This window comes from Empidonax traillii, unplaced genomic scaffold, assembly GCF_003031625.1.
Source record: "Empidonax traillii isolate 1590-97213 ecotype Southwest subspecies unplaced genomic scaffold, ASM303162v1 scaffold130:size970688, whole genome shotgun sequence".
Taxonomy (NCBI): Eukaryota; Metazoa; Chordata; class Aves; order Passeriformes; family Tyrannidae; genus Empidonax; species Empidonax traillii.
This window is the reverse complement of record NW_020955323.1, coordinates 660,543-674,737: the sequence shown is the minus strand read 5'-3', so window position 1 is coordinate 674,737 and position 14,195 is coordinate 660,543. Positions and strand designations below refer to the sequence as shown.

General features: G+C 35.4%; 1 protein-coding gene across 5 annotated transcripts in view; it reads left to right on the top strand.

Moving 5' to 3' along the window:
* The window catches only part of VTI1A (vesicle transport through interaction with t-SNAREs 1A), a 263,102-nt gene that overhangs the window by 45,864 nt on the left and 203,043 nt on the right, over nt 1–14,195 (top strand). For 3 of the 5 annotated variants that reach the window (XM_027883626.1, XM_027883629.1, XM_027883628.1), the window contains exons 4-5: nt 6,432–6,509; nt 12,807–12,827. In XM_027883626.1, the coding sequence (XP_027739427.1) occupies nt 6,432–6,509; nt 12,807–12,827 (99 nt within the window). The remainder of the gene's footprint in view (nt 1–6,431; nt 6,510–12,806; nt 12,828–14,195) is intronic. The other 2 variants (XM_027883627.1, XM_027883630.1) reach the window with 1 other exon arrangement.

Sequence of the window (14,195 nt, the reverse complement as noted above, 5' to 3'; positions counted from 1 at the left end):
TGTGAAAGTGAATCTGGGAAGGAATGAATTTGAGTGGTCTCATACACAATTTAAAGGAATGTCTGTTGACTGAATAGACAAATTGGTTAACTCAGCCAGCTGAGTAGATGTGTAAATACAGGTTTTGTAATGAAAGACGATAGTTTAATAATGGTCATTTGAAGGAATCAATGGAAAGGGGTTGGATGAAACACTGAAATTCGAGTACTGAAAAGCATATTACAGGGGCAGACAAGCAGCTGTAGGTAAAAGTAGATAGTGAAATAACTGCAGATTGGCAGTGCAGAAGTTACACATCACTCTGTTGGCCTGCAGAGATGTTATGGTTAAATCTGAAGATACACCCAGTTTTTATGCAGCAGCTGATGCCTGGCATGTTTTGAGGTTATGATACGTGAGGAAAAAGGCTGGCAAACTGTTGTGCAGAGCAGCCCAACACTGAAGGCACCTTGCAGAAACTAAATTCCAATTAAATATATATATATAGGGACCAAGATTTTATAATAATATGGGGTAATTTAAACAAGCAAAAAGTTGAGTGGTTATAATTTAAAAAAAAAAATTGATTTATACACCAGGCTAAGAGGAGTTATTACTTGTTATGTTTGGAGAGTGCTGTCCAAGCCCAAGCAAAACTTACCTGAAGTTTTCCATGCTTGGATTTACAACTCTTGTATTTCATTATATTAGTCTTTGGTAGGTGTAATCTTAAAAGGGAAGTGATGATAGTGAGTTTTTTAGCATTATCTAAAAAATAGAATGAGGCAGAAGTCAGTTCCATCCTTTTGAATTTTGAAAAATCTTTCCATTTCTAGGTTATTAAGGTTAAAATTCAGAGCTCAAGTAAATAAAAGCTGGTTTTCTAAATACAAATAGGAATACGATAGGAGTCATCCTCTGTTACTCCATAAATTCACAGAAACAGTGAATTTCAGTTCTCCCACAGGTCACCTGTTTTCTTCCCTACCCACAGCCCGTGCAGTGTAGCAGTTGTTTAAGCATCTGCCATGTTGGTGACGTACATGGTCCCCTGGTCATGAGTTTGAGGTGGAAGTAGTTTTGTGGCCAGAAGCTGCCATTTTTCATGACCAACACAGTGTGTTATATCCTCATGGGGGTTTGCTTGACCTTCCTCCCTGCCCTCACCCCATAATGAAACTGAAAGTGTGTTTGATGAGGATTACTGAAAAGAAGATTTATGGACCTGTGACATCTATTTAAGACGGGTGATAGTATCTCTGCATTAATTTCACATTAGCACTTGAGGTTTGATTTCTCTCCACCGTTGTAGGAGGCTGTTGACACTTGGCAGAGTGGCAGAACACGGGTTCTGATGTGTGTTTCTCTTTCAGAGTTGCCTGCAGCCTATTCCCTCTGCATGCAGGGAGGGAGGCAAGTCTGGAGGTGGCTGAGACATTGACTTTTGCCAGCTGACACGTACTGTTGAATTGATTCTTTCAATCAGAAGTTTCAGTGGATTTGTAGAATAGATGTTATTTACTTCTGGACAGAAATGTATCAGCTTTAGGGTGTTTAAATTTTCTTAAGGAAATGCTTGGAAGTCTGGCATTGCATCAGGTGGTATATTAGCACTATGTAATAAGTTTCCTGCTTCTTACACCCAACTGCTAAAAACTAAGCTACTTAGGAACAGGTATTACAGTCTGAAGTGTCTAAGCTGTTGTTCCTGGATCACCTCTGCACAGAGATGTAGAAGTCTTGAAAACTGATGTTTGAACATGATTTTAAAGCTATTTCAATTTTTTCAGAAATTATTTTGTGTTTGTGTTTAAACGTAAGCTTTAAGATTGTTGAGTAGGATCTCTTGTTTTTCCTCTGAATTTGTTAAACTGTATCTTTTCCATTTCTGCTCAGCAAAAAATACTTAAAAACTTATTCCAAAAGGCAGAGATGAAAGTGTATGTTCTGCAGTATTTAGCTATCCATCTGAGGATCAGGTCACTTTTTTCACCTTGCTTTCAGTGAGAGCAGTGGCAAAAGTGACTACTCTCAAAGAACAGAAAATAAAATCTAATTTATTCCTATAAATTATTTTTGGTTATGTTAATCTTGAGTATTTATTTACATCTAGAGCAGGGCCAAACCGTGAAACAGATGCCTGGCGATTTTTTTTTTGAACATTTATATATACTAGGAAATTCTAATGAATTTTGTATGAAAACAGATGTTTGTGGATAAATAAGCCTTTTTGTTTATTTACGCATATTCCACAAAAAAAATCTGTTTAATCTGTTCTTAAAACATTGAGCCTGAAAAATTGAGAGGTTGGGATGAAAGGATTTGCTGGATCTTTTGTCTGAAATGAACCTAGGTTTGCTCATCTGTTTGGGGGGCTGCTTAGCATTTAGGAGGGGGAAAGCTATTCTTCAGTTCACATATGAAAATGTACAATACTTTATATCAATTATTTGGCTGATTGCTGGAAGTGCGTTGAAGTGAAGGGGCATAGGCTAGTTCTGGCCTTCGCTAATGGGAACATTTCAGAATGTGGATGGTAATTAAAGTATAGAATGCGGAAAATTAGGCCAAAATTGAATAGAAATGAATAAGTATGTGTTCTGTTGTGCAGATGTTGGAAATAGATTATTTTGGATCCCTCTTTCTATCTACATCTTATTTGGTTACCATGTAAAATTCGGTCATACACCATGTAGATTGTTTCTCTTCCCATTACCTTTTCTGTTTTTATGTTGTGATGTATCTGTATAGGTAGTAATTTAGCAAAATATCCTGTCTGCCAGGTGTGGGAACTAGCTGATTGTATTGTAATACCAGATCATTACTTAATTCATATGCAACCTAGCCTAGCACATGGAAAGCATTATAAATCTATTTACAGTGTGGCTGGTCTGATGATAACATTGTATTAAATTCCCAGGTGAGGCAATTTAAGCAATTGCTTTGCCATGTGTAGGCCATGGAAATTAACTTCTCATATGCTTTAGTAATAGACGAACTTCATTGGTATGCTCAGATTAGTAGTATAGCAGAATTCTTACAGTCTGGTTACGTGTACTCTGCTTCACATGTAGAATCATACAGGGGGGTGGTTCTGCAGATCACAGATCTTAATTAGTTTAAGCTGAGTTAATTCATTTCAATTCTAATTTAGCTGGGCTTGCCCATGAAGACATTCAGTTCTATTGGGAAATGTTAAGGCTTGGGTCAAGTAGACAGATTGTTTAAAGCCAAATTGCCAGACAGAACTGAGCAAGTGTATCTGTTTGAACAGGGCTTTAAGGAAATCACCCAATCGGTATGCAGAAATCCTGTTCATAAACCAAGAGAGGTCTGCTTGGAATCAGAAATTCTTCCTTGTCAGAAGGAATGGGTACTGTAGTACATTTAAAACAGCCCCTGAAACTTTCTCTGTCTTGAAGTTCCTGTAGAAAGTAGCTTAACCCTTTTGTGTCACCCTGTGTTTGGGCACATGGTACATTTGAAACATATACACTGAGCAAAAGCACTTGTGTGCTTAGACTTTTTGTCTAGATATATACAAGAAAATATAAAATACCAGGAAAACTTCAATATATGACAGACCTTTACAGACAAAAAAACCTGCACACAGAACCTCTTAAACCTATATTGAGCTGCCCAGAAATGCCTTGGATTACGAACTCTGTAAAGCTTCTGTCTTTTCTAGAAACATACATATAAAGTACCAGTAGGCAGTGGTAACTGACAACTAAGACTAAAAATGTTGACAATTTCTTGATTTGCCTGGTTAGCTTATGTATAGAAGTCATTAACTATTTATAAAATGCATTATGAATTGGGTTCCTTCAAACTGTAGCAGAGTGTGTGACATTTCCAGCTCAAACTATCATTGCATTTGGCTAAAGTACATATTTATAAACAGCTGATAGTTATGAATAAAAAAAAAATAGAAAATTATTTAATTACAGAGTTCAGACAAGCCAAACTAACTTGTATAGCCACATTCGGAAGTGTTAACCAATAATACTTTAATAGAAATAAGAATAGTAATTCAAGGTATTGATACTTTGGACAAATCCTGAAAGAATAAATGAACACTTCAGTACAAAGGCCTTTCCTTTTATATTATTGATTCATTTGGAAGTGAAACTGTGATCAAAACTAGTATCAAATTATTTATTGATTATGGCAAAGAGTTGTAACTAATTGTAGTCAAAGCATTATTTCTTTAATATAATTGCTGATTTTCAGATCATGACAGATTATTGCAATAAAAGAACAATGATACAAATATATTTATTAAGTTCAGTGGTGATGATATAAAGGATTATAAAGGGCCTCTTAAAATTGTATTGCTATTAACATTTATTTCTTTTCCATAAAGTATATGCTTTTTCCTTTCTCCCATGCTGGCTCTTAAGAATATCATCCACTTAAGTCTTGCAAATAAATGATGTGTAACCAACCAAGGACCATCTCAGTCCCTACATATTATTAGGCAGCTTGTTCACTGGAGAACAAACTCGTGAAGCATCATGCTCCTCATCTCAGTCTAATAATGATAAATACATTCAACTCTAACAGAATCAATGGGGCTGAGTCATTTTGTGAAATTGGGGGAAACTGTACAATTGAACTACTAGACCTCAAATGAAGTCTTAAGACTGAATCTTAATCAGACAAGAAGATTAGATATTTATTGGTATATATTTGTAATTTCCTTCCTTATTTGATATGTATCAAATAAAAATAGGAAAATAATATAATTGAGCAATCTATGCCAATTTGTTGGCTTTTTGGTGAAAAAAGAGAAAAACAAAACCGATCTCCATATGATATTCTTGCATACTGTGGAGTGTTTTAGTCCCCCATAGTGATGAAATGAATAATTTAAACAGGCAGCTCTGATACCACAGCCTGTTTAAAGGTTCTCATTTCCTTTAATGCTGTAGACTACTTTAGCTTGGTTAGTATGAAACTGTGACAGCTGAGATCTCCAAAAGATTTGGCACAATTCACCTCATGTTGTAGGTCCGTGGTATGCTTTGTCCTTTCTACATCTGTAGCTTTGGTACATAATCTAGATCTGAACACTGGCAACTGAATCACAAACGGTAAGCTTTGTAATGATGATATTGGTTCTAAAGGGTGAACTACACAGTATAAAGAGCTAAAATGTTTTGCTCTGAGGTGACCAATGCGAGGCTTACTCCACTGCTAGGCCCCAAGCATAAGGGATGACCCACTTCTAAACTTCTTTGTCACAAAGGTAATGAATTTCCCTGTGCTCAGTATAATTTCTAGTGGGTTGTTTCCTGACCCTTAGTCTCAAACAAGTCTTTTGGCATGATGGAGCAATTAGGGAAGGTTTGAGGAGGGGTTGGGTTTGTCTGAGTTCCCAGTGGTAGTCACTGCCATGGCAGGGTGTGAGGGAAGCTCCCATCGGTAAAAGAAGGCCCTACAGCTTAGTTCTTGCTACTCTTGGGTTTCTTCCTCTGATGAAGTTTAAAAATTATCATAACTACTCTCAAAAAAAGAAAGAAAAAAGATAGAAAATATGCTAAAAACTCTGTATCTCTTTTAATGGTAAATATTAACTGACTAAGGACCCATTATTTGGCTAACAGAGACATTGAAAGCTGGGCTGATGTTCTCATTATGGACTTCCCCATTGTTCCATTGAATGCTGTGCTACCCTGGTAATCTTCAGACATTTACTTTCCATTACTTGGCACTTGCTCTAGTTTAGAATCAACATGATGATCATAAGCTGTGAATAACAACTGTAAGGATCCCATGAATGACTGTCCCAGTTTCATGGTGTTTCCTTGAACTACTGTAAACCAATATTTCCTTGTCCTGTTGTTTTTTCTTCTTTCTTTTGCCCTTTAGTTTCTAATCCTTTCCCAGTAAGCCATCATAGCTTTAGCAGCATAGAGAAGTCTTGTTAATTTTTTACATCTTTAAATGCAATCAGGTATATCAAATGTGTGTTGTTCGGGTTTATTTACGTTTTATTTATATAGGAAAAACTCAATCTTCCTTTCCTGTTTAGTGGCATCCCTGCAGTTGAGTTCTGTGTCCAGCTAGCAAGCGTTCCTCAAAAAAATACGTTTGGTTCTTGCCCTGGCTTTTCTTGATTGCTTCTGATATCATTGTCTATTGCCTCTCTGGTTACTCCACTAACATAACTGGGATCACATATTGCTTATCCTGAGCTTCACTGAAGCTGCTTTCATTGCTGCAGTGTTAAAGGTGTGACTGTCTTAGAAATACTGAGGTTTTACCATGCAGATTTGCCAAGATACAGCAGTTGAAGAACTTTGTAATAACTTTTACTTGCAGATTTATTTTTTTTTTTTTATCAAATAGGTATCCATTAGGGGGCTCTCGAGGTTTAAGATGATCAGCCTTGATACCAATGGCTTCGGAGCTTTACTTCCTAACCCTTTTTTCTTTTTGTTTTACAGAAAAGGTCACGAATCGCCTACAGTGATGAGGTGCGGAATGAGCTCCTAGGGGATGACGGGAATTCCTCAGAGAACCAGGTAGGATGCTAATCAAGAAGCCCTAGTGGGTGGCTGGAGGGTGAAGGAGGTCACTGGCACACTGGGCTTCTCAAGCTGCTCCTTAACAGCATTAGCAACAACTCATGTGGAAGTGATACTATTTAATGCAAAGCTGGGGTCTTAATCAACTTCAAAATGTTTCTTGGAGATCTTACATTTAACCCTTTAACTTGTGATCACTGTCTGCTATCTTAAAAAAATTCTTTTCTTCTCTTTTCTTTATTATTTAGTACTTAAGAAATAACTTGAAACACGCTGTTTGCCGACAAAGCCAAGGTCTTCACCTCAAACACATGTAAAAGGAATAAAAAAAGTACATAATGCAGCTTTGATAATAATGCAGTATAATTAAATCAACACTGGCAGGCAAAACAAATGAAAGTGCGCTCAGACTTAGGCAGTATCCCACTCAGTTTCCTTGTGTGATTCCTTCCCTAAACAGATTTTCTCTTCTTGTACCAAAACCACAAGTTGTAGTAATAAGAGCATGCTTTCATAATGTGTGTTGTACCAGGATGCAGAATGCTATCCATCGTCTCTTTTAATGGATGAAAGCTTGATAATCCTGAGGCTTTTTTAAAATCTTGTACCCGTATTGTTGTTCTGGATACTACAGTAAGGATCCTGCTAGACTACCCAAAATTATAAAGGCAGTGTTTTATTCATGAGACTTTGACCCACCTGCTAATATTTGTTTAGGGGCTGAAACTTGTTTGGCACTTTTCTGAAAGCAGAATATTTCTTTTCTTTTTGAAAATTATGTCATTAAAGTTGTGCATTTTGCGTTAGAATTTAGCTGCAAGTTTTCTTAAATGTCAGATTTTCTCTTCTGACCTTATATAATCCGAATTATTTTGTAGTGAAAGTGAAAATTGTTTAAATGTTTACTCAAGAAATGTGATACTAAATGAGGAAATGGATCAGAAAAATGTTCTGAAATTTTTTATATCCTCTATACTCTCAGTACAAGCTTAGCTCCACTAAGAACAGAAAAAATAAAGACTTGGAAACTTACCCGGTACAATGACTTTCAAAACACAGACCCTGTAACCCTTATTCTTATACAGTATTTTAAATATGCTCTATAAGTTTTAAACTCTTTAATAGACTTTAATTCAGACATTAATGAAAGTATACACAGGGTACAATTTATCTGGAGACATAAAACTAGATTAGAACAGCTCTGATATCTATGTGAACAATTAAATATAAAAGATATTAATCTTCATATTTACATATTATTGCAAGGGGAGATTCCAAAATTTGAGTAAAATAAAGAGTGGGTTTTATCCCTAAATAATGAATTTATGGAAAAGGTGATTTTAGGGAAAAGAGTCTGCATGTCATGATTGTAAATTTAGTCATGTGAAAGTGTTACGATTCTCATTTTATTTCTCTTAAGGTGCTGCTATTTTTACTTTTCAAGAAAAAATTGTGTGAATTCAGACATAAAAGGGCAATTGTGATTACTTATAACAGAATATCTTATGGGTAAGGATGAGATAAAATATTTTATTTTCACTTTTTAAGGAATCTTTAAATAACTGGGTCATGTGTGCACTTTTTGTGAGGTATGATCTTTTTCCAAACGTGGTGGAAGAGACATGGTCTCTTCTCAAGGAACTAAATGATACCTTCAACCAATTGTCAACATGAGGGTTTTTTCTTTCAAATGAAGAAATGGAAGAAAATGTTGGCTGCTGAAGGAATTTTGTGTAGTCTTTTAGGTAATCAAAATCCTTTTCCATAACCCAAGTTGAAACTGTTATCCCTGTACCTTTGAAAGTTCTGAATTCCCTTCTTGAAAAATATTATGAAATAGCACCATGACGGAGTCACCTAATTTCTTTTAAATATGTGAATGCCAGTATTTTTAAAAATACATTATTTTTTCTGTTGTTTTGATAATAAATCTAACATTTATTTCTTATTATTAAATATCCTTATTTATATCTGTACTTCTATACGTGCAGTTATGAGTGCAAGCAGTTAGTGCAAAAGCTTCAGGGAGTATTGAGCTTATTAAAATGTCCAGCCATCAAAATCACATGTAAGGTTTGGGTACCCAAATGATACCCAAATGATATATTGTCATATTTAACTCGGTAACCATGGGTCTAATACACTTTCGTTCCTATGCATCATTATGTTGGTAGAAAACTTGAACTAGGTGATAGAAAGATGCTCAGGTATAACTCACAGCCATGTAAAACATTTGAAAATGTTTCAAATGCTTGCTTTCAATTTCTCTGGTGGAATTAAATATAGGTACGTGGACTGGCCCTGACCCTGATGCTGTAGGACTTTTACTTCTCAATAAGTTTGGATTAGGTTAAATTAGTTTAACCAAACAACAGTGGGTTTGTTTTCCTCAATTCAGTCACCAAACTGTGAAAGCAAGAGAGAAAGGATTCCTCTTCTGACAGGAGGTGTTGAAAAAGGTTGCCAGTTCAGAATTGCTCCTGTACCAATCCACAAGTATTGGTAAAATCTGCCAATATAAATACTGGATGTCTGAGGTGTTACCCAGAGGAAAATAAGAGACATGGGTAGCACATTTTAGGTATAGTCTTGGTTGTCGTGATAACACTTGCATAATGTTTTTGGTGGAGAAAGAAGACAAAAGGAATTTAATGTATAGCAGCTAGTATGACCATACTAAATATCGAGAAATAAATAGGGCACTATTGGGAAAATAAACAATCTGGATATTTTCATTATTCAACTTCTTTTTTTTTGCAGTTGGGTTTCAAAGGTACAATTACAGTGAACCACAGCCAAGTTATAAGCTGTAATAGGTAGGGTGATAGGTATGAGTTTCCAGTTGTTCTCCCAAGAAGAAAGATTGAAGTACAAGGAACAGCTTGAAGAATTAGCAAATGATGATTTGTCTTTTGTCTTCTTTGTTTTTCCAAAATGTCTCCCATAAGTGTCAGCCATTATGTCTGGATGACAGATTAGAATACGATTGCCTTATAATGTGTACACTAAGACTTAACTAATTTTACCAGATAAAGTATACAAAAATTTCCTCTGAGAAGTTGTAAGAATTTTACAGTTCTGCTATTGAAAGTTTCTTTTGAAATAAATGTGTCTTTGTTAAGTGAGATAGGTAGTGATGTAGTGCTTTAAAGCACTTAGAGTTTAGTAAAGACATTGCTTAGCATAAATTAATTTCTTCTTAATTTGAACCATGTGAATGTAGTCAAATGAGGCACTCAGAGGTTGAGAATCAAGAGACATCCCCTCTTGCATAAAAAAAACCCACCTCACTCACCAAATTCCAGAAATTGTGTTCATTGGGTTGTTATTTATTTTCTGGGAGTGGTCTCAAACAGCCTTTGTTGCTTTCAAGTCTTGTTTGTCATCCTGGCCACCAACATTTAGCAAATCCCTTGAAAGTTTTTCATTCAAATCCCTGGAGTTTTTCATTGCAATGGTACACTACTTAAAGTTGTGGCTTCTCTTTAATAATAATAGAACTGTTTTATGTAGCAATTTGTATGGTTTTGAGACAGAATATGTTGGGTTAAATAAGAAATCCTTGTCGACCAAAATAATGTCAGGTACAGTATTACCAACTTCCTTGAGATGCAAGTGTTCCTTTCTCTTTTGCAACTATGTTCATTAGTAAGTTTAAATAGATTCTCATTAGGTTAAACTGCGTGTCCATATATACATGCATTTTATAAGTGATTTCTGGTGAACAAATATTTTGTGGCTACTTAATTTCTGACTACAAAGTTGTGATAATATTAGATTTGGACTTGCTGTGCATAAAGTGTGTCAAACTTCAGCTACAGACCAGGGGGTGAAGTTGGTCAATTTAATTCGCCAAGATCTAAAGAAGGTCGGTATCATTTCATATAGCCCTGGCAGAGCAGATCATTACCAGACACAAATCTGTTCGTTACATGCCGAGGGTTTATAGCAAAATAAATAGACTGTCATCATAAGTTCAGAAAATTGTGTGTTCGACCCACGATAATGTGTAAAGGGCGTTTAATAGAGTTCAGCATTTATTCGTTATCTATATGCGGACAGAGACGGCGGTAGCGTTATCAGCTTTTTAAAAAAAATTCGGTAGTTTTCTGTGTCACGTGACATGCCTCACAGACACACACACGCGCACACACACACACACACACACATCCCATCTCGCTCCCTTGCTCTCTGTGGCGCAGTTTTGATTTTAGTCACAGCAGAAGGCTTAACCACAAGAGATTCCACTGGTTCAAACCAGCGTAAACCAGATTTTTTTTTTTTTTTTTTTAGCCTACAAAGGAACAGATTACCTCTTGTATCGAATTCTGTATTGCAAAAATAAATAAATAAATAAATCTTTGTTTCAAAAATATGCTGATTATCATAACCTAAAATGGTGGCTGCACACGGCTTAACGCTGTTTATAGTTCAGCGGTGAGCATAATAAAAATAATGTTTTAAAATGGAAACGTAAAGGTAACACATTTTCATCAAGAGCATTGTTAAATGGGGGAAAAATACATCTTTTGTTAATTTGAATGAATATCTTTCAGCCAACGTTAAAAAAAAAAACAACCAAACCCTCTCCCATTACTTAGCTTAGCTGCAAATCCCATGCAGAGCTTAAATTCAGCCATGCAGCACAAACAAGATAGAACATTTTTGTTTGGGACCTATTGAAAAAACAAATGTGCAGCATTTTAAAACTCTCATTGATTATAGCAGGGTGGCATGCCCAAACGGACTCTATTGCGGGAGAGTCGTTTTAAACTTTGGCCCTTTAAGTATCATAGTCAACTGAAGAATGGTGGCCTCAGAAAGAAAAGATAGCTATGTGATCAACTCCCAGATCGTCTCTTTCTAAAGAGCCTTAATGTTTGCCTTTTTGGGGAAAAAAGGGGGGGAAGAGCTGGAGAAAGAGACCAATTTATGATAGGCCAAGCACTTGAATTTAAGCATTGGTTTGGCGGACAATGCCGTTTTCTTTATACCAAATTCTAGCAAAGTTCCTTTAAGCTACGTGCAGAGGAGCTAGTTCACTTAGAGTCGGTGTGGTGTAGTAGCCCTCCTAATTACATCTCGTTAGAGCCTCGTTGTCGGTTTTGTTAACGTTCAGTTTTAGACCAGCCATATGAAACAATAGAGAATAATGGAGGTTCTTTTGTTTCCTTCATGCTGGTGAGACTTTAGTAGTAGTAAACATTCTCAGCTTACATGTGTTGAAAATTAGTGCTATGAAACTGTAGGTGAAGTACCAGCATAAACTGAGGTAATTATGTAGCTGTTGTAATTTCGAATTCAACTGGAATCGGTGAGAGAACTGTAATTTTTTTATAAAGAGCCACTCTTGTGCAGACATTTATTGTGAGTAATTATAGGTTTTGTTCCAGAACAAATAATTTCTCTATCTCTCTAAGGGGAGAGTATATTACAACATGGCTTGATAATCAGGCTGGGGTTTTATTTAGTTTTATGGTAAACCTACCACAGCAGTATTATTAACAGATTGTGTTGATTTACAAGCATAAATTAATAAGTATAAATGTATATACTGTATAAGTATGCACACACATACTGTATAGTGGATTAAGAACCCGGAATGGGTCTTTTCTGAGGGAAATATGTTTCATGTTGTTCCCTATTCCTTTGTCTATTTTTAAATATGCTGTTCAATAAATCATAATTCTGAGCCATTTAACTAAACTGCTTTTTTTTTTTTTTTCATGGCAAAACCCCTCTGTCTGAAGTTCAATAATAAAATTAGATAATATAGTTACAGTAGAACTCAGGTATATAAAAACTGAAATACTGGTTACATGCTATAAAGATGCAGTCATCTATTAATAAGTTAGATCTGCTAGTAAAATAAGAAATCAGTTGTCACAACTAAAATATACAGAAAACATTCTGCAAACTTGTATATACAAAACCACTTCAGCTGTACAATCTTCGAAGAGAGGAATAGTAAACTTGTTTTTTTCTTTATAATATAGACTTCTATGAAGTCATTCCCCTTTATTTCATGATGGTGTCTTAGATGTGGTTTAAAAGAGAATTTCACACTATTCTCTTTGTTTAATGTGACAGTGTGAGAAAGTGATCTTTATTCGTTCAAAAAACTCTGCATGTAGTCTATGTTTAGGTTCTTTTAATGTGTTTGTCTGTGATTTTTAAATGCTAAACATGTAAACAGATAAATTGTCAATGTTAATTCTGTATCCTGTCACACAACTGATCTTTCTTTCCTGCCATTTCTTTCCTTTTTATCTTTTTTGTGCGTTCATGTTGCAGTTGATAAAATTACGTGAAGAGGTGAGTACTTTCTTGCTTTTTGTTGTCTAGCTTTCCCTTTAAAGCTGAGTTTCTAAATCTGAAGTAGATCTTTTTGTTCATTGTTGCAGGGAAATCTACACAAAGCAAAAATATTGATTACATTGCTTTAAAATATTCACTGTTGTGCCTCTTTTTCCCTAATAATTGTATACTTACATAGGAATCTCTAGATCAAACCTTAGAAATTAACATTCTTTGATAGTGGAATTTTTTTAAAAGGCACTAGAAAAAGAAGGGGGAAAAAACCCCTTTATTATTTGATCTCTCCTAGAATACCATGATCAAATCAAGTACGGTAATAATCATGTTTGCATCACAAAATCTTTGATAGGGAAAATACATTTATACACTGGTATTGAAAATTAAAGCATTGCTTTGGTATAAACCTTTGCTGAAGCACTGTAAAAATGAAACAGCATTTCACAGTGTTTTGAGTTTGGTGTGAGGTACTCAAATAGCTTATGTATTATATTGGATATTGTACACCCATTGAAAATACAGTAGAGGTAGGTAGACCTGCACACACACATATCAATATTTATTATTTATTTGTGAGTGGTGTAGATCTGTAGGTGTAACGCTAGAGATCAGTATTCCAGAACACCTTTCTTCTAGTTATAAAATGGATCATAAATATTTAGAGAGAAGCCTGTTTTAATGGTCAGTTCCTCAAATGTTTCAGTATATTTTCTGAAATTAATCTCTGCTGTTACTTACTGCTGTAGCAAAGCAAGTATTTGAACTGCTATTTTTTTTATTATTTCCCGGTAGCCACTGAAAAGAAGGTCTGAGTAAAGTCAAGATTCCTTACAGGTCAGATTTCTGAAGGGTTTCATAACGGGGCGTTTGGACCAGTGAAGTATTAGAATAAATATATGTAGAAGCATGAGTATTTTAACATCACATATTTGTCTGGTATCTTCTTTGTGAAACATGTGTGCCCAGTAATGTATCAGGAATGCATACTGAACTCTGCGGGAGAGGATTTGTAAGTTTTAGAAATGGTGATGACAAAGAACTGTAAAGTAACCAGATTAAGGACAATTACAGAGAATTCTTAAAAACAGGTAGATATTTGTGATATAAAGATTCTTTCACTAGTTCCCCAAATGCTTTATTTTCCCTTCTTTTCGTGGAGTTGATATTAATATGTAAAACAGTTAACAAAAAACAAAATTAAACAAAATAAACATGTAACTACATGAAAGCCTTCCCACCACTGCTGAGCTCCCCTCCCCAATAGTCCCAGTATTTAAACAGATGACAGTATTGTTGCAAGGCTTTGTATAGCCTGATTTCTGAGATTTTTCAGAAGAACAAGGTTCATTTTCTCATCCCTTGAACAAC